We start from the raw sequence: 22,513 nt of genomic DNA on the forward strand, positions 1-22,513 counted from the left end.
AGGAAGATGGCTGTGGTTGTTGGAGGTCAATCATCTAGGTTCCAGGACATCACTGCAGGAGTTCCTTAAATGTCCTAGGTCCAATAATTTTCAGCTGCTTCATCAATGACCTTCCTTCCATTGTAAGATCAGAAGTGGGAATGTCCGTTGATGATTGCACAATGTTCAGCACCATTCGCGACTCCTCAGATACTGAAGCAGTCCATGTCCAAATGTAGCAAGACCTCAGGTTTGGCCTGATCAGTGGCAGGGACCATTTATGCCACACAAGTACCAGGCAAAGACCATTTCCAACAAGAGAGAATTGAACCATCGCCCCTTGACATTCAACGGCATTACCATTACTGAATCTCCCACTATCAACATTCCGGAAATTACCATTGAGCAGAAACTGAACTGGACTAGCCATATAAATACTGTGGCTACGAGAGCAGGTCAGAGGCTGGGAATTCTGCAGCAAGTAACTCACCTCCTGACTCCCCAAAGCCTGTCCACCATCTACAGTCAGGAGTCTGATGGACTACTCTTCACCTGCCAGGATGATTCCAGCTCCAACAAGATGTTTGATACCATGCAGGGCAAACCAGCCTGCATTTTTCTTCATTCTTTCATGAGATGTGGGCATCACTGGCAAGGCCAGCTTTGTTGCCCATCCCTAACTGCCCTTGAACTGAGTGGCTTGCTAGGCCATTTCAGAAGGCAAGTAGTGTCAACCGCATTGCTGTGGATCTGGAGTCACATGTAGGCCAGACCAGCTGAGGAAATCTGCCAGATTTCCTTCCCTACAGGACATCAGTGAACCAGATGGGTTTTTTACAACAATCGACGTTACTTTCATGATCATTATTAATATTAGTTTACATTCCAGATTTATTAATTGAGTTCAAATTTTACCAGCTGACCTGGTGGGGTTTGAACCTGTGGCCCCAGAGCATTAGCCTGGATCTCTGGATTATTAGTTCCATAACATTACCATTGGGCACAATCTCCACCTAACGCTTGATTGGCACCCCATCCACTAACTTAAACATTCACTCCCTCCACCACCAACACACAATGGCAGCAGAGAGTACCATCTACAAGTTGCATTGAAGAAACTCGCCAAGGCTCCCTAGGCAGCACCTTCCAAACCCAAGACCACTACCATCTAGAAGGACAAGGGCAGCAGATAGATGGGAACACCACCACCTGGAAGTTCCCTTCCAAGTCACTCACCATCCTGACTTGGAAATATATCGTCGTTCCTTCACTGTCGCTGGGTCAAAATCCTGGAACTCCCTCCCTAACAGCACTGTGGGTGTACCTACACCACATGGACTGCAGCGGTTCAAGAAGGCAGCTCACCACCGCCTTCTCAAGGGCAATTAGGGATGGGCAACAAATACTGGCGTAGCCAGCGATGCCCACATCTCATGAACAACTTAAAAAAACATCCTATCAAAGCTTTTTCCGTCTTGCACTCATCTGGATAGCTTGCAAGAAATTACTGACAGTAATGGGGGAACAACAATTTATATTGCATGAGAAGAGAGTGCTGATTGGTTGGCAAGTGGACTCTGATTGATGGAGGCGTTGCCATGAAGAATGCAGCATCGAACAGTTAACTGCCCAGCTTTGATCAAATTCAAACTGAGCAAGTTGACTGATTGGTTAAGGCATTGCCCTGGGTTCCCTAACTTTTTGTTAATCCCACCCACTGTCCCACTCTTACCCTCGGCCATGCATGAATTCCAAACTAATCCCATTGCACCATATCAATCCCAAACTAATCCCATTGCCCCACTCTCCCTCACCGGCCCTGCATGAATTCCAAACTGATTCCACTGCCCCACTCTCTCCATAGCCCCGTATCAATCCCAAACTAATCCCATTGTCCTATATTCTTCCCAAAGCCCTGCATCAATCGCAAACTAATCCCCACTGCCCTGCTCTCTCCCCAAAGACCTGTATCAATCCCCAAACTAATCCCACTGCCCCGTTCTCTCCCTATAGACCTGTACGTTCCTCTACTTCAAATATCTATGTAATTTTCCCTTGAAGGTGTAATCGCCCCTGTCTGAACCACTTCCTGTGGTAAACCAGTGTTTCATCAACTTTCCCTGTAACCTTCTCCAAACCACTCTTCTGATGACCATTTTAAATTGATGCCGCGTCACCACCTCCCCCACTTTCCAATAGGTGCCAAGCCAACACCCCAAATCCCAGCATTCCCGAGGAGGCTGCTACACATGTGCAGTGCCTCATTGGAGGAAGAAGCTTTCTCTAATCCCTAACTTTGACTTACCGAGCCTGGAATTCTTTGGTACAGAGCGAATGTGTGATATGTTCAATGGAGTCACATAAACAGTGGGTGTAGTCATACGTGGGATAGATACACCTTAAAAACACAGGTAAAAGCAGAGTGAATTCAGAGCACACTGAGCACGGTAGTCATAGAGCAATAGAGCACAGCAACAGCACGGGACAGTCAGTCAGGGCTTCAGAACGCAAACTGGCAAGCAGCAGCAACAATTGGCAGTTCTACCATGTCACAGGCAGCAAGGTGACTCAATGCTCTTTACGTCAGAAGAGAAGACAGGGCAGGAAGTGAAAGCGGAGAGTGTCAGGTTAGGGCAACCCAAGGACTGGCTGAATGCAGCCTGGATATATGAAGATTGATGGCTGCTTACTAAGTGCCAGACTCTCAACGAGAGTTTTTAATTCCAGGCACTATAACAGTGCAAGATACTGCACCAAATAAAGCCCTGAATCAGTGGTAAAGAGAGACACATTAAGGCATTGTGTATAGCGCCAGGGCCACAGCAGCTTAGGGGCATGGATGGGGGATTTTAAGGCGATTTTAACCTCATTAAGCAGTTGCCAACTGGCTTCTCTCCTGTTTCTGGTGGTGGACAGGAAACAGCTGCTCCTTGGCGCTTCAGTCAGAGTGGAGACTGAGGTGGAGGGGACAGGATGGTTGCTAGGGAAACCTAAACCAACCTGTAGGCCTGAGGAATACTTTTGCTTTTCCCACAAAGGAAAGATAATGACCTTGAATAGTCCATTCTGTTGCTGAGTTTCTCACTTGACTTCACTCAAGTCAGAGTTAAAGTAGCTCCAAAACATGGCCCCTCTATTGTCACAGAGTGCGGCCTCCCCAAAACCGAACCCATACCCCACACCCCGCCCCGGGAGCAGTGCTCGAGTCTGACTGCTAGACACTGGATGTCACTGTTTATAATTTAAAACCCTAATACATTCCACTGATAGTAAAGGTGCACAGCCCCAGTGCCCTGTTTACCAGGTATCCCCGGTCCGATGGTGTGGTGTGTATTTGATTCTGTAAGCCACTGGATCCATCTTGCCATCCTCCATAATCAGCTTCATACGAAGTGTTACTTCTCCCTCTGCAAACATCCCTTTCCGCATTTCCTGAGAGACAGGCAGAGAAAGAAAGGAGCTTAGGCTGAGGCAGACCCACTAAAGCCTGAGTCAGTTTAATCCAACACAGTAGTGAATTTGTGTTATGTGATCAGACTGGAACACAATGGATAACACTGACACCTAGGGGAGAAGACCAGTAATGGGTGAGCATTCTCAGGCACTGTATGTGGGAAAATCAGCTCGACTCCATGGTTCTAGCAGAATTACGCAATTAGCAGCACGATAACTCTCACTAGATGGAGCAGTCTGCAACAACAGGCCCTTGTACAGAATATGGTTGAGACAGAAATGATTTATCAAAACCCTCCCAGCTGAACCTTACGACAATCACCGGCACAGTTGGCACTAACCCTGGCACAGCCCCCAACATCATTACCCAGCATTGTGGCTTTCAGGCTACTTTAGTTTGCATTCCATTCCAGGGACTCCGTAATACTGACACACTCCCCAAAACCCTCACTGCTAAGGACTCTTTTTGCCCTTTGTGGGTCTGGATTCACATGTAGGCCAGACCAGATAAGGATGGCAGATTTCTTTCCATTGAACCGGATGGGGTTTTTATGACAAACATGATAGTTTCATGTCACCAATACTGAGATTAGCTTTCAATTCCAGATATTTTATTAACTAATTGAATTTATTAAACAATTTAAAACCCACCAGTTGCTGTGGTGGGATTTGAACCTGTGATCCCAGAGCATTAGCCTGGGCCTCTGATTGCTAGCACAGAGGCAATACAACTACCCCACCATTTCTCCTTACGTCAAAGAGAACTAGAGACTCCTCGATGGGCCGATCTCTCCAGGGAGACGGGGGCGGGTTGTGTCCTTTGATCTCATCCACTTTCTGGTGACATGCGTACGCCTGATCCCTGCAGGACAGTGAAAGCAACAAGATTCTCAAAACTGAACAGTTCAAAAAATCTCAGAAAATATCCCAGATTAAATTTTACTGCCTAATGTTGCTGTTTTAAGAAAAAGAAAAACTTGCATTTCTGGAGCATCTTTCTCGACCGTAGACATTCAAAATTACATTACAGACAATGTAGTCCCTTCTGAGGTGTAACCACTGCTGTAATGTAGGAAACACAGCAGCCAATTTTCACTCAGCAAGGTCCCATAAAAAGCAATGTGATAATGACCAGATGAGCTGTTTTCATGATGTAGGCTGAGGGATAAATATTGGCCAGGGCTCCAGGGAGAACTCCCCTACTCTTCTGCAAGATGGTACCATGGACTATTTAATGTTAACCTGAGAAAGCAGACAGAGCCTCAGTGTAACTGTTTTTCAGAAGGGGAACACTCTCTCTCTTCTCCCCTTGCCATCAGTCCAAGAGGGATATGGCTAACTGGAACCGCTGCCTCCGCTCACACCACTACAGCTGAACAATTATTTTTAATTTAAGTGGGTTTGCTTTTGCTTCGTCCATGCTACACAAACTCTCCGCTATTTTCTCAGAGCAACTAGGATTGAGCAATACGTGCCAGCCTCAAGAGCTGAATGAGCCTTTAAAAACACTCCATTCGCTACTCAGAGCTTGGGATGGAAGGGAGGATGCGAGAAAGTGCAATAATTAGAGAGGGCAGAGGCAAGTTGCTTGGGGAGGTGGTGATGGCAGTTGTTTTGGAAGAAATTATACAGCATGTCGGGTGACTATGGTGGTTTGGGAGGACAGCAAGCAGAGGGTTGTGTGATGAATGGTGGATGGGAAGGAGAGGGCTGAAAGGTGGGGGCGGGGATGCGAAAAAATTAACCACTGCTATCCAATAGTTAACATGGTATTGCTTCTTTAATTCTGTCACACTCTGCAGGACTTAAAACCAGAGCTACTCAGAGATAATATCCCAGTGGTACAAACTGCCAGAGGTTTTCAGTGTTATGCTTGAGGGAGGGGCCAAGCCACTCAATTCAAATACAAATATCTTGTGGGATTTAATCAAATAGGTTTTCAATTAACATATGGTTAATCCCTCAATGTCTCCGCCGCCCCCCCCCCTCCCACCTTAAACCAATTTATTTCTCCCTTCTCCTAACTATGCTTCAGTTCTGCCGAAGGGCCGTGAAGGCTCGAAACGTCAACTCATTTCTTCTCCGCCGATGCTGCCAGACCTGCTGAGTTTTTCCAGGTAATTCTGTTTCTGTTTTGGATTTCCAGCATCCGCAGTAGCTTTTAGCTTTTTGTTTTTATATTTATATGGTTAATCTTGTTTGGTTCTGGTCATTTGTTTTAAGTATTTACTAACGTGTCTGTCGCCTTCGAAGAGAAATAACAAAAAAGAGATTCATAAAGCAGGGGTAAAATTTAGAGCAGCATCTACAAGTGATTTATTTTGTGTTATATGAGGAAATAAATAAGCATAATAACTATAAACTAGAACTATGCCGTATTATTTGAGTCAATATATTCACTTCTCTTACATTTTCATCAATTAGTTTGCCAGTTACGTCCCAAGTGAAAGTCGAACACCAATTGTTTATTTTTATTAATTCTCTCACTTGTGGAGAGTCAAGACTGAGGGCCATAAACATAAGATAGTCATGAATAACCCACTTAGTCATGGTAGCATAGTGGTTATGTTATTTGCCTAGTAATTCAGAGGCCTGACTAATGATTCAGACATGAATTCAAATGGCAGCTGGGGAATTTTAATTAAATAAATCTGGAATAAAAAAAACTAGTATCAGTATAGGTGACCATGAAACTACCGGATTGAAACTAGGTAACAAGCAAGGGAGAAAGGATTAGAAGGTTATGCTGATAGGGTTAGATGAAGAGGGGTGGAATAAGGTTCATATGGAGCATAAATGTTGAAATGGGCCTGATGGATAGATTGGCGCAATCGCTAACATGACCCACCTTTTAATGAGTTCCACCGCCCATTCGTACAGCTGGTCAAAATAGTCAGAAGCATGAGTCACGGCATACGGATTGTAACCTTGAAAAAGTAATCAAGTAACTGCAGTTAGCAGCAGGCCAATTCTGCTCTGTCCCCAAGCTACTCAGCCAGCGTTCAGTTGGCACAGATAATTTTAAGCAAACCGTCCTGAATGTGTGGGTTTCTCTGTTACATTTCCTAACTAGCTTTCTCTCCTTCATTTTACCCAAAAGTAGAATCGATCTGGATCAGCAGTTATCAGGGACAAAACCTGTGTACCCCAATCACCAGAGGTAATGTCAGCAACACATTGAAGGGCTTCTTGTCCTTTCTGGATTAGCCAGATTGGACCAGAGTGAAGAGTCCAATGCTCTCTTCCTGTAGCTACCATTCAAAGTGCCGTCACCAGCTGTCCCTCGATTCGAGGATGACATCTACTCAGGGTTACGAGTTTCTGCCCCGGGTCTGCTTGTTACTGAACAGGCCAATTTTCGACCCGCAGATCTTTGGACACATGGGGGGGGATGGGCGGGGGTTGGGGACGTCCCATGTGTTAGTGGGATCTGGAGTGCGGGATTCCACCTCCGCTGCCGCTCTACCTCATCATTAAGGTTTGGATTCAAAGAGTGATGCAGCTGTCAGGGACAGGTTTTCGCAATTTTGTCTGATTGGTAGCACGCTTCTCCCAGTTATTAATGCCAATGCTTCAAGGAGAGCTTCAGAGTGTCCTTGAAGCATTTTCTTTGTCCTCTCCTGAACACTGGCCATTTGAGAGTTGAGAAAACAGGATCTGGCAAGTGGAGACCACTTTCGGCCATCTGAACAGTGTCCAGCCCATTGAATTGATTTCTGAGGCGTTTTGCCTGAACACTTGTGGAGCTGGCTTCAAGAAGGACACTAGCGTTTGTTTGGTGGTCCTCCCATTAAATCTGGAAATTCTCCGTGTCACTGACAGACAGTTCAGGTCTCACTGCAGTACAGGAATATGGTGATGACAACTCTGTAAGCTAGGACTTATGTTGACTTGCAGAGGTTTGTTGTCATCAAACACTCACTGTCGGAGTTGATAGAAGGCAAAGCTGGCACAGCTGGTCTGGTGTGTGATCTCCCTAGTGGTGGCCTTTTGAGAGAGGTGGCTGCCAAAGGTATGGGACATGTTCAACATAATCCAGGGTCTCTCCTTCAACATGTCTGGGATCAATGGGGAGCCCGTGCGGCACCAGGGTGGGGGGAAGGGGGGCCTCGGAGCCAGGGGCTGCTCGGCACCAGCAGTCTGACTGCACGGGTGCTTCTTCTGAGAAATGGCGCAGAAACAAATTGTTACAAATCAACACAATAAACAAAAGGCCCCAGAGATTTAACATGAAAACATGACTGGATCTGTCTGGATTTCTGCCCATCCTGTTACATACCTAACCATTCCACAATGTCCCTGATACCCCGGAAATATTTCTCCTCTTCTTTCTCTGGGTTCGTATCGTCGTAGCGAAGGAAGCAGATTCCGCCATTCGCCTGTAATTAATGGTAAACTCAGTAAATATAACTTGGAATTATAGAGCACTTTTAGCCCTCGCCCTGGGAGGGAGTTGTCGAGTGACAGAGACTGAATATTTCACTAGAAAGATCTTACAGCTCTTCAACAGCCAAGAAGGATGGGGTTCAGAAAAGCAGTTTAGACTCAGTTCACTTTTCATTCATAGGATATGGGCATCGCTGACTGGGCCAACATTTATTGCCCATCCCTAACTGCCCTTGAGGAGGTGGTGGTGAGCTGCCTTCTTGAACCACTGCAGTCCATATGGAGTAGGTACATCCACAGTGCTGTTAGGGAGGGAGTTCCAGGATTTTGACCAAGTAACAGTGAAGGAAGAGAGATATAGAGCCTTGGTGAGTTGCAGCAGTGCATCTTGTAGATTGTACACACTGCTGCCTCTGTGCATTGGTGGAGGAGGGAGTGAATGTTTAAGCTGGTGGATGGGGTGCCAGTTAAGCGGTCTGCTTTGTGCTGGATGGTGTCAAACTTCATGAGTGTTGTTGGAGCTGCACTTACCCAGGCAATTGGACAGTATCCCATCACACTCCTGACTTGTGCCTTGGAGATGATCGTCAGGCTTTGGGGAATCAGGAGGTGAGTTATAAGCTGCAGAATTCCTGGGCTCTGATCTGTTCTTGTAGCCATTGTATTTATATGGCTGGTCCAGTTCTGTTTCTGGTCCATGGTAATCCTCAGGATGTTGACAGTGGGGATTCAGAGATGGTAATGCCATTGAATGTCATGGGGTGATGATCAGATTCTCTTTTGTTGGAGATGGTCACTGCTTAGCACTTTTGTGGCACAAATGTTACTTGCCACTTACCAGCCCAAGTCTGAATGCTGTCCAGGTCTTGCTGCATTTGGACATGAACTGCTTCAGTATCTGAGGAGTCACGAATGGTGCTTAACATTGTGCAATCATCAGCGAACATCCCCACTTCTGACCTTATGATGGAGGGAAGGTCATTGATGAAGCAGTTGAAGAATGTTGGGCCTAGGACACTACCCTGAGGAACTCCCTGCAGCGATATCCTGTGACTGAGATAATAAGTCTCCAACGATGCACAACAATAAGAACATAAGAAATAGGAGTATGCCATTCAGCCCTTCAAGCCCTCTCCCCCATTCAATAAGATCATGGCTGATCTACTTCAACACCATCTTCCAGCTATCCCCGTATCCCTGGATGTTTTTAATATGTAGAAATTTATCGATCTCAGTCTTGAACATACTCAACTACTGAACCTCCACAGCCCTCTGGGGCAGAGAATTCCAAAGATTCACTACCCTCTGGGTGAAGAAATTTCTCCTGATCTCAGTCCTAAATGGCCTGCCCCTTATTCTGAGATTGTGTCCCCTGGTTCTAGATTCCCCCTCAGCCAGGGGAAATATCCTTCCTGCATCTACCCTGTCGAGCCCTGAGAGAATTTTTTATATTTGAATAAAATCACCTCTCGTTCTTCTGAACTTCAGAGAATAAAGGCCCAGTCTATTTAATCTTTCTTCATAGGTCAATCCCTCCATCCCAGGAATTCGTCTGGTGAACCTTCATTGCATTCCCTCTATGTCAACTATGTCCTTCCTTAGGTAAGGACACCAGAACTGCAGGCACTACTCCAGCTGTGGTCTCACCAAGGCTGTATACAATTGCAGTTAGACATCTTTACTCCTACTCCAATCCACTTATAATAAAAGCCAACATATCATTTGCCTTCTTAATTGCTTGCTGTACCTGCCTGTTAGCTTACAGTGAGTCACGAACAAGGACACCCAAGTCCCTTTGAAGTTCAACACTTCCCAGCCTCTCACCATTTAAGAAATACTCTGTATTTCTGTTTTTCCTACCAAAGTGGATAACCTCTCATTTCTCCACGTTATATTCCAGCTGCCAAATTTTTGCCCACTCACTTAGCCTTTCCAAATCCCCTTGAAGCATCTTTGCATCCTCCTCACAACTCACACTTCCACTTAATTTTGTGTCATCTGCAAATTTGGAAATATTACATTTAATCCCCACATCCAAATGTGCTCTAATTTTGTTTACTGAATGTGTGAGGCCTTATTAAAAGCTTTCTGAAAATCTAAATATACCACATCCGCTGGTTCCCCTTATCAATTCTGCTAGTTACATCTTCAAAAACTGCAACAGGTTTGTTAAAAATTAATTCCCTTCCATAAATCCATGTTGACTCTGCCCAATCCTATCATTATTTTCTAAGTCCTGTTGCCACATCCTTTATTATAAATTCTAACATTTTCCCCAGGACTGATGTCAGGCTAACAAATCTGTAGTTCCCTGTTTTCTCTCGCCATCCTTTTTCAAACAGTGGGGTTACATTTGTCACTTTCCAATCAGCAGGAACCATTCCAGACTCTACAGAATTTTGAAAAATGACCACCAATGTGGTACTATCTTTACAACCATCTCTTTCAACACTCTGGAAGTAGAACATCAGGTCCAGGGTCTTCCTTTATGCTGGGTATGACTCAAACTGGTGGAGAGTTTTCTACTTGATTCCCATTGACATTTTCTTTGGCAACTTGCTGCCACACTCAGTCAAATGCTGCCTTGGTGTCAAAGGCAGTCATCCTCACCTCAACCTCCTCAGGTCAGCACTGACTCCAGACCCACAGCAACGTGGTTGACTCTTAAATGCCCCCTGAAATGTCCGAGCCACTCAGTTGTAACAAAACACTACAAAGTCACCAAAAAAGAATGAAACCGGATGGACTACCTGGCATCGACCTAGGCATGAAGTCTCGTAGCATCAGGTCAAACATGGGCAAGTAAACCTCCTGCTGATTACCACATACCGCCCTCCCTCAGCTGATGAATCAGTGCTTCTCCATGTTGAACATCACTTGGAGGAAGCACTGAGGGTGGCAAGGGCCCAGATGTCCATCACCAAGAGTGGCTCGGAAGTACTACTAATGACCGAGCTGGTCTAAATGACATAGCTGCTAGACTGGGCCTGCAGCAGGTGGTGAGGAAACCAACAAGAGGGAAAAATATATTTGACCTCATCCTCACCAATCTGCCTGCCGCAGATGCATCTGTTCATGATACTATCAGTAGGAGTGACCACTGCACAATCATTGAGGGTACCCTCTCTTGTGTCGTGTGGCACTACCACCTTGCTAAATGATTGCAAACAGATCTAGCAACTCAAGGCTGGGCATTAATGAGGCACTGTGGGCCATCAGCAGCAGCAGAATTGAACTCGGACCCAATCTGTAATCTCATGGCCCAGCATATCACCCATCATTACCATCAAGCCAGGGGGTCAACCCTGGTTCAATGAAGAGTGCAGGAGGGCATGCCAGGAGCAGCACCAGGCATACTTAAAATTGAGGTGCCAACCTGGTGCAGCTATAACACAGGACATCTTGCATGCCAAACAGCATAAGCACCAAGTGATAGACAGAGCTCAGCGATCCACAACCAATGGATCAGAGGGTGAGGTGAGAGTGACATCAAGGCCGCATTTGACTGAGTATGACATCAAGGGGCCCTAGCAAAACTGGGGTCAATGGGAATCTGGGGGAAAACTCTCCACTGTTTGGACTCATGCCTAGAACAAAGGAAGATAGTTGTGGTTGTTGGGGATCAGTCATCTCAGCTCCAGGACATCACTGCAGGAGTTCCTCAAGGTAGTGTCCTGGGCCCAACCATCTTCAGCTTCTTCATCAATGACCTTCCTTCCATCATAAGGTCAGAAGTGGGGATGTTCACTGATAATTGCACAACGTTCAACACCATTCTTGACTCCTCGGATACTGAAGCAGTCCATGTCCAAATGTAGCAAGACCTGGACAATATCCAGGATTGGGCTGACAAGTGGTAAGTAACATTCGCGCCACGCAAGTGTCAGGCAATGATCATCTCCAACAACAAAGAATCCAACCATCACCCCTTGATGTTCAATGGCCATCACTGAATCCCCCACGATCAACATCCTGGGGGTTACCATTGAGCAGAACCTGAACTGGACTAGCCACATAAATACTGTGGCTACAAGAGCAGGTCAGAGGCTAGGAATCCTGTGGTGAGTAAATCACCTCCTAACTCCCCAAAGCCTGTTTACCATCTACAAGGCACAAGTCAGGAGTGTGATGGAATGCTCCCCACTTACCTGGATGAGTGCAGCTCCCACAATGCCCAAGAAGCTTGACACCGTCCAAGACAAAGCAGTCTGCTTGATTGGCACCACATCCACAAACATTCACGCCCTCCGACGCACAGTAGCAGCAGTGTGTACCATCTACAAGATGAACTGCAGGGATTCACCAAGGCTCCTGAGACAGCACCTTCTAAACCCAAGGCCACGACCATCTAGAAGGACAAGGGCAGCAGATAGATGGGAACACCATCACCTGGAAGTTCCCTTCCAAGTCACTCACCATCCTGACTTGGAAATATATCACCGTTCCTTCACTGTTGCTGGGTCAAAATCCTGGAACTCCCTCCCTAACAGCACTGTGGGTGTACCTACGCCACACGGGCTGCAGCGGTTCAAGAAGGCAGCTCAGCACCACCTTCTCAAGGGCAATTAGGGATGGACATTAAATGCTGGCCCAGCCAGTGAAGCCCACATCCCGTGAATGAATAAGAAAGAAATAACTGCTCCTGGGAATGCTCACCTTGGCATAGCCGAAGTTGAAGTTGATGGCCTTTGCATGGCCGATGTGGAGAATACCGTTGGGTTCAGGTGGAAACCGTGTTCGTACCTGAGAATTTAAAGGAACAATAAACAATCTGCGGAATCAAATTGACCAGAGTCATGATTCCTAATGTCTCAACGCATTTGCGTTCTGATTAATTCCCATCAGATAAAGACGTACGGGCCAGACTTTCAACCCAATGTGGGGATGCAGAAAGTGGGGGGACCGAGGTCTCCCAGTGAGGGGGGGGACAAAGTCTCTTGGTGAGGGGGGCCGAGGTCTCTCAGTGAGGGGTGCGTGGGGGCCGAGGTCTCCGATTGAGGGGTGGGGGGGGGACCGAGGTCTCTCAGTGATGGGGGGGGAAACGAGGTTTCTCAGTGAGGGGGGGGGGGAACGAGGTCTCTCAGTGAGGGGGGGGGAACGAGGTCTCTCAGTGAGGGGGGGGGAACGAGGTCTCTCAGTGAGGGGGGTACGAGGTCTCTCAGTGAGAGGGGGTACGAGGTCTCTCAGTGAGGGGGGGTACGAGGTCTCTCAGTGAGGGGGGGTACGAGGTCTCTCAGTGAGGGGGGGTACGAGGTCTCTCAGTGAGGGGGGCAACGAGGTCTCTCAGTGAGGGGGGGAACGAGGTCTCTCAGTGAGGGGGGGAACGAGGTCTCTCAGTGAGGGGGGGGAACAAGGTCTCTCAGTGAGGGGGGGGAACGAGGTTTCTCAGTGGGGGGGGAGACGAGGTATCTCAGTGAGGGGGGGGGGGAACGAGGTCTCTCAGTGGGGGGGGGGAACGAGGTTTCTCAGTGGTGGGGGGGAACGAGGTTTCTCAGTGAGGGGGGAACGAGGTCTCTCAGTGAGGGGGGAACGAGGTCTCTCAGTGAGGGGGGGGGGAACGAGGTCTCTCAGTGAGGGGGGGGGAACGAGGTCTCTCAGTGAGGGGGGGGGAACGAGGTCTCTCAGTGAGGGGGGGGGAACGAGGTCTCTCAGTGAGGGGGGGGGAACGAGGTCTCTCAGTGAGGGGGGGGGAACGAGGTCTCTCAGTGAGGGGGGGGGAACGAGGTCTCTCAGTGAGGGGGGGGAACGAGGTCTCTCAGTGAGGGGGGGGGGAACGAGGTCTCTCAGTGAGGGGGGGGGGAACGAGGTCTCTCAGTGAGGGGGGTACGAGGTCTCTCAGTGAGGGGGGGGAACGAGGTTTCTCAGTGGGGGGGGAGACGAGGTCTCTCAGTGAGGGGGGGGGGAACGAGGTCTCTCAGTGAGGGGGGGGGAAAACGAGGTCTCTCAGTGTGGGGGGGAGTTGAGGTCCAGTTCCACTGTTACTTTCTCATGGCAATGCCTCAGCCAACCAGGGTTGACTTGCCAACCGATCAGCACCCATTTCTCCTGTAGTATAAATTGGATATTTTGAGATTTGACATTGGTTTTGTCCTGTTGACTGCAAGATGAAAAGCTTCAACAAAATGTCTCATTTCAGCAATATTCAAGTTCTGTACTACCAAGCAACTGAATGCAGGTTTCCCACTGTTTGTTGACAGCCATGCCTTTTAGTCTATTTACCCAATTAACCTTAGCCAATTCTCCCCTCATGCCTATGTGATTGGCTTTAAGTTTAAGATCCTTGTTTGTGATTGGAGTGTGTCGCCTTCAAATTTAACACAAAATTCAATTGTATTATGACCATTAGTTCCAAGCTGATTTTTTTGCTATGAGGTTACTGAATTAAACCTGTTGCATACCACAGTACTAGATCTAAAATAGCTTTACCCCTGGTTGATTTCACAACATATTGCTGTAGGAAACGGTTTTACAAACTCACCTTCTAAATCACCTTTACCAATTTGATTGGTCTAGTCTATAAGATGATTACAGTGCCCCACAATTATTACATTGCTTTGTTACATGTTCCAATAATTTCTTGTGTAATGCTCTGTCCAATGGTATAACTACTGTCAGGTGGCCAGTGTAGTTTTGTAAACAGGATTTATGTTGCTTTCATAACGTACAACTGTGAGATGGGATTTTCAAACAAAGAAGAACTGGCTGAACGTGGAGCCTGACACGAGACTGAAGTTCTTCACCAGATGTTTCCTCACTGGTGTCTCATCAAAAGCAATGCCATACTTCCCATTAATTCTGATGAAATTTTGGCAGTGACAAGAGAAAGCGGACGGGGTAGGACAACAGGGCCTTTTGCCCTGCCTAACTGGTTTGAGGACAAAAAAAACATTTAAGAACCACTGCTCTACACTCTCACAACAGGAATGTGCACAAGGTGGCGTCTGAACGTTAGTGACGTCCTTGCTCAAGCACAACAGCAACAGGTATCACCAGCTGCAGGAGGGAAGAGTAAACTGATGGGTGGAGTGAGCATGACACCTGATCTTCTCTGTGCCTGCTTTACCCCTTTCTGCTAACTCTCTGCTCTGTTGCCTTACTGTAGCAACAAAACACCAGGAAGCTGACGGAAAACAGCATGAATTATCACACAGAAGAGGCCATTCGGCCCATTGTGCCTGTGGTAATACAACCACGACAGCTCCATTTCCCTATGAACTTGACGGGTCAAATGGCCTCCTTCTGTGCCCTAACGACTCTATGTTCATTGAACCTTTAGATATTTTTCTTCTACAGATGCATCCCTCGTAAATACTGTGACTCACTTTTCCCAGCTGTTCCTTCCACATTCAAATAACTGTGTGTGGCAGTGTTCCTTCTTCCCTCCTAGCAAAAGTGCCAAGTTGGTGGCTCCTTGTGCCCTACCCACTGACCATACTCCAACAGACTGATTCAGCATCACTGTAACAGCCTGCCAACAGTTTAGTTACTCTACACAGGAAGCAATGGTATCAACATGGCATCATCTCCTAGTCACTGACCCACAATGGAAAATGGAGGAGCTGCAGATATTGCTATCAATGGTATAGTATTCACAGCACGAAAACAGGTCAATTTGGCTCGACTGGGTCCGTTATGGTGGTCATGCTCCAAATTAGCCTCCTTCAAACCCTCTTCATCTAATCCCAGCAACACATTAGCGACATAGAATTATTTGGATACTCTGCATGCTGCCGCAATACTCATGGACTTCAGTCTTTAGTCTTCGAAAGATATTACCTACTGAAAAACAACCTGCTGTTTCAGCATCTCGCACTGCTTCACTCAACGGAGTGCAACACTGGCCAGGGGGGGTGACAGGAAGATACACTGCAGCTGCAAACCCATCCCAGGTGAGGGATTGGCTGAGAGAAGCAAAGCCTGGGGCAGGTTCAGGTGGTTGACTGAAAGCAACATACCTGGCCTCCTGTAATTTCCAGATGTTTCTGCAACAGGTTCATGGTGTTCGCAGTGACCGTGTAACCATCCGTCTTAAAATTTTCACCTATAATTAAAACAAAAAGAAAATCACCATATTCTGCAGCTGGAACTGAACAATCTTGGAATAAACAGGATAAAATCCAGATCTATAGAAAGCCTGCTCCCTCTACCGAATGTCATGTAACCATAGACACACACCGATGTATGCAGCACAGACCATTCATCTTTGCGTTTCTGCTTACCCATTCCGAAATCTAACACTATTCCCATTCTCCTGATCTTTCCCAATGGCCCTGTATCAATCCCCAAACTAGGCCCACACCCCCACTTTCTCCCCATAGCCCTGTATGAACCCCAAACTAATCCTATTGCCCCATGCTCTCCCTATAGCCGTGCATCAATCCCAAATTAATCCGACTGCCACGCTCTCTCCCCATAGCCCTGTATCAATCCCAAAGCTAACCCCACTGCCCCGCTCTCTCCCCTTAGCCCTGTATCAATCCCAAAGCTAACCCCACTGCCCTGCTCTCTCCCCTTAGCCCTGTATCAATCCCAAAGCTAACCCCACTGCCACGCTCTCTCCCCATAGCCCTGTATCAATCCCAAAGCTAACCCCACTGATCTGCTCTCTCCCCTTAGCCCTGTATCAATCCCAAAGCTAATCCCACTGCTCTGCTCTCTCCCCTTAGCCCTGTATCAATCCCAAAGCTAATCCCACTGCTCTGCTCTCTCCCCTTAGCCCTGTATCAATCCCAAAGTGATGGAAGGAGTCATCGACAGTGCTATCAAGCGGCACTTCTTCAGCAATAACCTGCTCACTGACGCTCAGTTTGGGCTCCGCCAGGGCCACTCAGCTCCTGATCTCATTACAGCCTTAGTCCAAACATGGACAAAAGAGCTGAATTCAAGAGTTGAGGTGAGAGTGACTGCCCTTGACATCAAGGCAGCATTTGACCGAGTGTGGCATCAAGGAGCCCTAGCAAAACTAAAGTCAATGGGAATTAGGTGGCAAACCCTCCACTAGCACAAAGGAAGGTGGTTGTGGTTGTTGGATATCAATCATCTCAGTTCAAGGGCATCACTGCAGGAGTTCCTCAGGGTAGTGTCCTAGGCCCAACCTTTGTCAGCTGCTTTATCAATGACCTTCTCTTCATCATAAGAAGTGGGGATGTTCGCTGATGATTGCATGATTTTTGCACTGTTTGCACATGATTGCAACTCCTCAGATGCTGAAGTGATACGTGCCCACATGCAGCAAGACCTGGACAACATTCAGGCTTGGGCTGATAAGTGGCAAGAAATGTTCATGCCACACAAGTACCAGGCAATGACCATTTCTAACAAAAGAGAACCTAACCATTTCCTCTTGAATCTCAATGGCATTACCACCGCTGAATCCCCCACTATCAACATCCTGGGGGGGGTTACCATCAACAGAAACTGAACTGGACTAGCCATATAAATACTGCGACTACAAGAACAGGTTAAAGGCTGAGAATTCTGCGGAGAGTAACTCACCTCCTGACTCCCCAAAGCCTGTCCACCATGTACAAGGCACAAGTCAGGAGTGTGATGGAATACTCTCCACTTGCCTGGATGAGTGCAGCTCATTCAAGAAGTTGGGACTCCATGCAGGACAAAGCAGCCCGCTTTACTGGCACCCCATCCATCACCTTCAACATCAACTCACTCCATCAGCAATGCACAGTGGCAGCAGTGTGTACCATCTATAAGATGCGCTGCAGCAACTCACCAAGGCTCCTTCAACAGCACTTTCCAAACCCACGACCTCTACCATCTAGAATGACAAGGGCAACAGACGTATGGGAACACCACCATCTACAAGTTACCCTCCAAGCCACATACCATTCTGGCTTAGAACTATATCACCATTCCTCCACTGTTCCACTCTCTCCCTATAGCCCTGTATAAATTGTGTATGAGAGGACAATAAAATATTAGACAGTGTCATGTGCCTGATCACTATGCAGTGACTCGTACTGCAGAGAGTGAGTATGTGGCGAGGACAGTGAATGGTTTGTGAACACATTGAACAGCAACCACCTGGTGACAAACCAGAGCATAGCCTGCTGCCTACTCCTATTGCTTTAAGACCTGCAACATTGCTCCCCCACCACCATCACACACATCCCTCCCCCACAGAGAAAGGAAGATGAGAATACCAAGGAGATAAATGTTCACTATCTGAAGCACTGATGCACCCCAGAATTCACTGGCCTTGCTCTGCCTCTCCCAGTTTCAGACACAATATTTATTCATTCTTCATTGGAAAGCAGCATGAAAAACTGATGCGAAATCCCCATTGCGAAAGGAGATGGACCTAATGGTAGGTAGATACAGCAGCCTGTCGCTGTGCCAGGAACTCCATGTTGTTTCGCTGCTAGTCAGATACTACACAATGCCAAGCCACAGTCTGGGCACTGTTAGCTGTTTATTAATTGTGCCTTATTGTATGCAGGTGCTAGGTATTAACTGGGAATTCATTTGTGCTCTTATAAAAATAGAGAATGTTTTAAGGGCAAAAAGCACATTAGGAAAATTAAATCTTGATAAATGCATGCTTCAGTGACCCAAAGACGACAAAGTTATTTTTAGTGATGCTAATGCTCCTGATGGGTATTTGAGTGCAGCTGGTATATTTTTGAAGGGTGAGAAGAGAAAATGTTTTCCCGTTAGCTTGGGAAGCTAAGGAGATAAAAGGGCTGTTAAACATATTTTGGCTGCTGAATTAAAAGCAAAATATTGGAAATCTGAAACAAGAACAGAAAATGCTGGAAAAAAACTGAGCAGGTCTAACAGTATCTATGGAGAGAAAAACAGAGTTAGCGTTTCGAGTCTGTGTGACTCTTCTTCAGACCGCTGAAACACTGGCTTTGAAGAGGCAGTGGATATGGGACTCTTTTTACCAAATATTTTAACTGAGATTCTACAAAGGGGTTGTACTATAGATTGTATGCCTATTGAATAGGAACATAGGTGCAGGAGGAGGCCATTCAGCCCATCAAGCCTGCTCCGCCATTCAATATGATCATGGCTGATCATCCACTTCAATGCCTTTTCTCCCACACTATCCCCATATCCCTTTATTTCACTGGCATTTAGAAATCTGTCAATCTCTGCTTTAAACATACTCAATGACTGAGCTTCCACAACACTGGGGTAGAGAATTTCAAAGATTCACAACCCTCTGAGTTAAAAAAACATTCTCCTCACCTCAGTTATAAGTGGCTCCCCGCTTATTTTGAAATTGTGTCCCCTGGTTCTAGGCTCCCCAACCAGGGAAAACATCTTACCTGCATCTACCCTGTCTATCTCTAAGTGTTTTATGATTTCAATGAAATTACCTCTCATTCTTCAAACCTCTAGAGGATAAAGGTCTAGTTTCTCCAATCTCTCTTCATATGACAGTCCTGCCATCCTGGGAACAAGTCTGGTGAACTTTCACTGCACTCTCACTATGGCAATAATAAACTTCCTAAGGTAAGGGGACCAAAACCACACACAATACTCCAGGTATGGTGTAACCAAGGTTCTATACAATTGAAGCAAGACTTCACTACTCCTGTACTCAAATCCCCTTGCAATAAAGACTAATATACCATTAGCCTTCCTAATAACCTGCTGCACCTGCATGTTAGCTTTCAGTGACTTATTGATGAGGACAGCCAGGTCCCTTTGTATATCTACACTTTCTAATCTCTCACCATTTAAGAAATACTCTGCACATCTATTCCTCCTACCAAAGTGGATAATCTCACATTTTTCCATCTGTCGTGTTCTTGCCCACTCACTAATTCTGTTCAAATCCTCTTGAGGCCACTTTGCATCTTCCCCACAACACATATTCCCACCTAGCTGTGTATCATCCGTGAACCTGGAAATATTACATTTGGTCCCCACATCCAAATCATTGAGATATATTGTGAACAGCTGGTGCCCAAGTACTGATCCTTGCCGTACCCCACTAGTCACAGTCTGCCATTGAGAAAATGACCCTTTTATTCCTACTCTGTTTTCTGTCTGTTGACCAATCCTTAGTCCATGTCAGTATATTGCTTCCTATCCCATGTGCTTTAATTTTGCTGACCAACCTCCTATGGGGGAGGCATCAAAAGCCTTCTGAAAATCCAAGTATACCACATTCACCAACTCCCTTTTATCAATTCTGTTAGTAACATCCTCAAAAAACTCCAACAGGTTCATCAAACATGATTTCCCATTCATTAATCCATGTTGACTCTGCCCAATCAGATCATTATTATCCAAGTGTCCACTTGTCACATCCTTTATAATAGATTCTAGCATTTTCCCGACAACTGATGTAAGGCTAACAGGTCTGTAGTTCCCTGTTTTCTCTCTCCCTCCCTTCTTAAATAATGGAGTGACATTTGCCAGCTTCCAATCTGCAGGAACCACTCCAGAATCTATAAAATTTTGGAAGATGATCACCAATGCATCCACTGTCTCCATAGCCACCTCTTTCAACACTTTGGGATGTAGATCATCAGGTCCTGGGGACTTATCAGCCTTCAGTCCCATTAATTTCTCCAATACACCCTTCTTACTAACACTAATTTCCTTCAATTCCTCATTTTCCCTAGTCCCTTGGATCTCTACTTCTGGGAGATTTCTGTATCATCCTCAGTGAAGACAGACACAAAGTAATCATTTAGCTTCTCTGCTGTTTCTCTATTCCCCATTATAAGTTCTCCAGACCCAGCCTGTAATGGACCCACATTTGTTTTAACCAAACATTTCCTTTTTACATCCCTATAGGAGCTTTTACAATCTGTTTTTGCTAGTTTACATTCATATTCTATTCTTCCTTTCTTTATCAGTTTCTTGGTCCCCCTTGCTGTATTCTAAAATCTTCCCAATCCTCAGGTTCAGTGCTATTTCTGGTAACTTTATAGGCCTTTTATTTTAATCTTATACAATCCTTTAGCTCCCATTGTTAGCCACAGTTGACTGACTTTTCTCTTTGGGTTTTTGTGCCTTAAAGGAATGTATAATTGCTGTAATCCATGTAATAATTCTTGAAAGACTGTCCATTGCATATGTACGGTCATACATATTAATGCATTTTCCCAATCTACCTCAGCCAATTTGTCCTTCATGCCTTCATAATTTCCTTTGTGTATATTTAACATCCTGGCTTCAGATTGAACTACCTCACTTTCGAACATAATGTAAAATTCTATCATATTATGGTCATGTGTTACATAAGTGAGTGTTACGTAGGTAATTGTTCCTTGCAGGATAATGCACACTCTAGAAAAGTGTGAGAACAAATTACAGATTGACTTTGCTGGCTTGAAACAAATGCTGGAGAGAAATAAAACCTCTAAAATTAAATGAGTGGATGCAAATCCTAACTGTTTTACAAAAGGAAATGCATTTACAAATTGTTAAGGGTCTAAGAGGAGGAGCATCTCGCAACGCTTTGTACAGAATATGAAAGTCTTTGATTTAATTTATTTTGAAATTTTGGTTGTACATATAAAGTTAATTTTTTATTGAAAGAGAGAGAGAGAGGGGAATTTGTTAATTGTATACAGGTGAAAGGCATTAATGGGGGATTCACCTGTGTTTCTCGAAATAGGGACAGACTGAAACTGTGGCTGTTGGATTAAAAGGTGCATGTATGTAACATGTATAAATAAAAGCTCCTAAAAGTGTGTAAAGATTGGTTCCAGTTCTATCCTTCACCACCTGGCTTTCTGGAATATAACAGGCACCACCACTCACCAGGCTTATGAAACTTCATTGCCTCTCCATGCAGCTGTTCCATGAGAGATGCTGACTCCACCTTTGCCTCACCTGCGGGCAACAGAAGAGGAAAAACAAATCTTTATATTTCAGGCCAGTTTAGCTTGTCATAATGTTACTTACAGAGGAATAGGACAAGGCCAATCAGTCCCTCGAGCCTGTTCTACCAATCAATTAGATCATGGCTTGGTCCTTTAACATTTAATATCCATACCCAATAAAAATCCATCAGTCTTAGCTTGTAATTGTCAACTGACTCCCAGCCTCAACAGTCTTTTGGGGGAAAGAGTCCCAGATTTCCAGCACCCTTTGTGCGAAGAGGTGCTTCCTGACATCATCACCCCTGAACAGCTTAGTCTAATTTTAAGATTGCACCCCCCCCCGGTTCTGTACTCCCTCATTAAATAATCTCACTATCTACACTTATTTAATTATCTTAGATCACTGACACTGCACCGGTTCCATTAATAAGTTGAAGCATTTCCATATTGGTTGATTGCCAAGAACCTTATTTCACTTACATTTTACAAGTTAAAACACATTTCTGATTTCCTTCGAGTAGGTGACAAAGTTTTTCAGAGGTAAGATATCCCCATATAGAAAAATCTGAAAACTGTGGGGGCCAAGCAAAGACAAAGACACAACTGACGCATGCTAGAAATCAGAACTGAGAACAGAACCTTGTCAGACAGATGCAGTCAGTTTGTGAAAGGGAAGTCAGGCTAAAATTTCAGGTGCAGGTTAATTATAATGAAGCCTCCAGCTGAAACATTAACTTTTTAAAAAAAGTTTGTTCTTGGGATATTGGTTACCCCTGGTTGCCCTGAGAATCTGGTGTTGGGCAGAGAATTCTAGGATTTTTGATCCAGTAACCAGAAAGGATGGTTATATATACCTGAATCAGGATGGTGTGAGACTTGGGAGTGAT

At 45.7% G+C, this 22,513-nt stretch overlaps 1 protein-coding gene across 1 annotated transcript in view; it reads right to left on the bottom strand.

The window, feature by feature from the left end:
* qars1 (glutaminyl-tRNA synthetase 1) overlaps positions 1 to 22,513 on the bottom strand; it is an 86,404-nt gene that overhangs the window by 33,014 nt on the left and 30,877 nt on the right. The window contains exons 8-15 of the mRNA XM_078543041.1: positions 21,565 to 21,636; positions 15,774 to 15,859; positions 12,475 to 12,561; positions 7,712 to 7,811; positions 6,281 to 6,359; positions 4,186 to 4,294; positions 3,281 to 3,411; positions 2,285 to 2,377 (exon numbers count right to left, since the gene is read on the bottom strand). Coding sequence (XP_078399167.1) covers positions 2,285 to 2,377; positions 3,281 to 3,411; positions 4,186 to 4,294; positions 6,281 to 6,359; positions 7,712 to 7,811; positions 12,475 to 12,561; positions 15,774 to 15,859; positions 21,565 to 21,636 — 757 coding nt within the window. The remainder of the gene's footprint in view (positions 1 to 2,284; positions 2,378 to 3,280; positions 3,412 to 4,185; positions 4,295 to 6,280; positions 6,360 to 7,711; positions 7,812 to 12,474; positions 12,562 to 15,773; positions 15,860 to 21,564; positions 21,637 to 22,513) is intronic.

Source organism: Cetorhinus maximus, chromosome 6, assembly GCF_964194155.1.
Source record: "Cetorhinus maximus chromosome 6, sCetMax3.hap1.1, whole genome shotgun sequence".
NCBI lineage: Eukaryota > Metazoa > Chordata > Chondrichthyes > Lamniformes > Cetorhinidae > Cetorhinus > Cetorhinus maximus.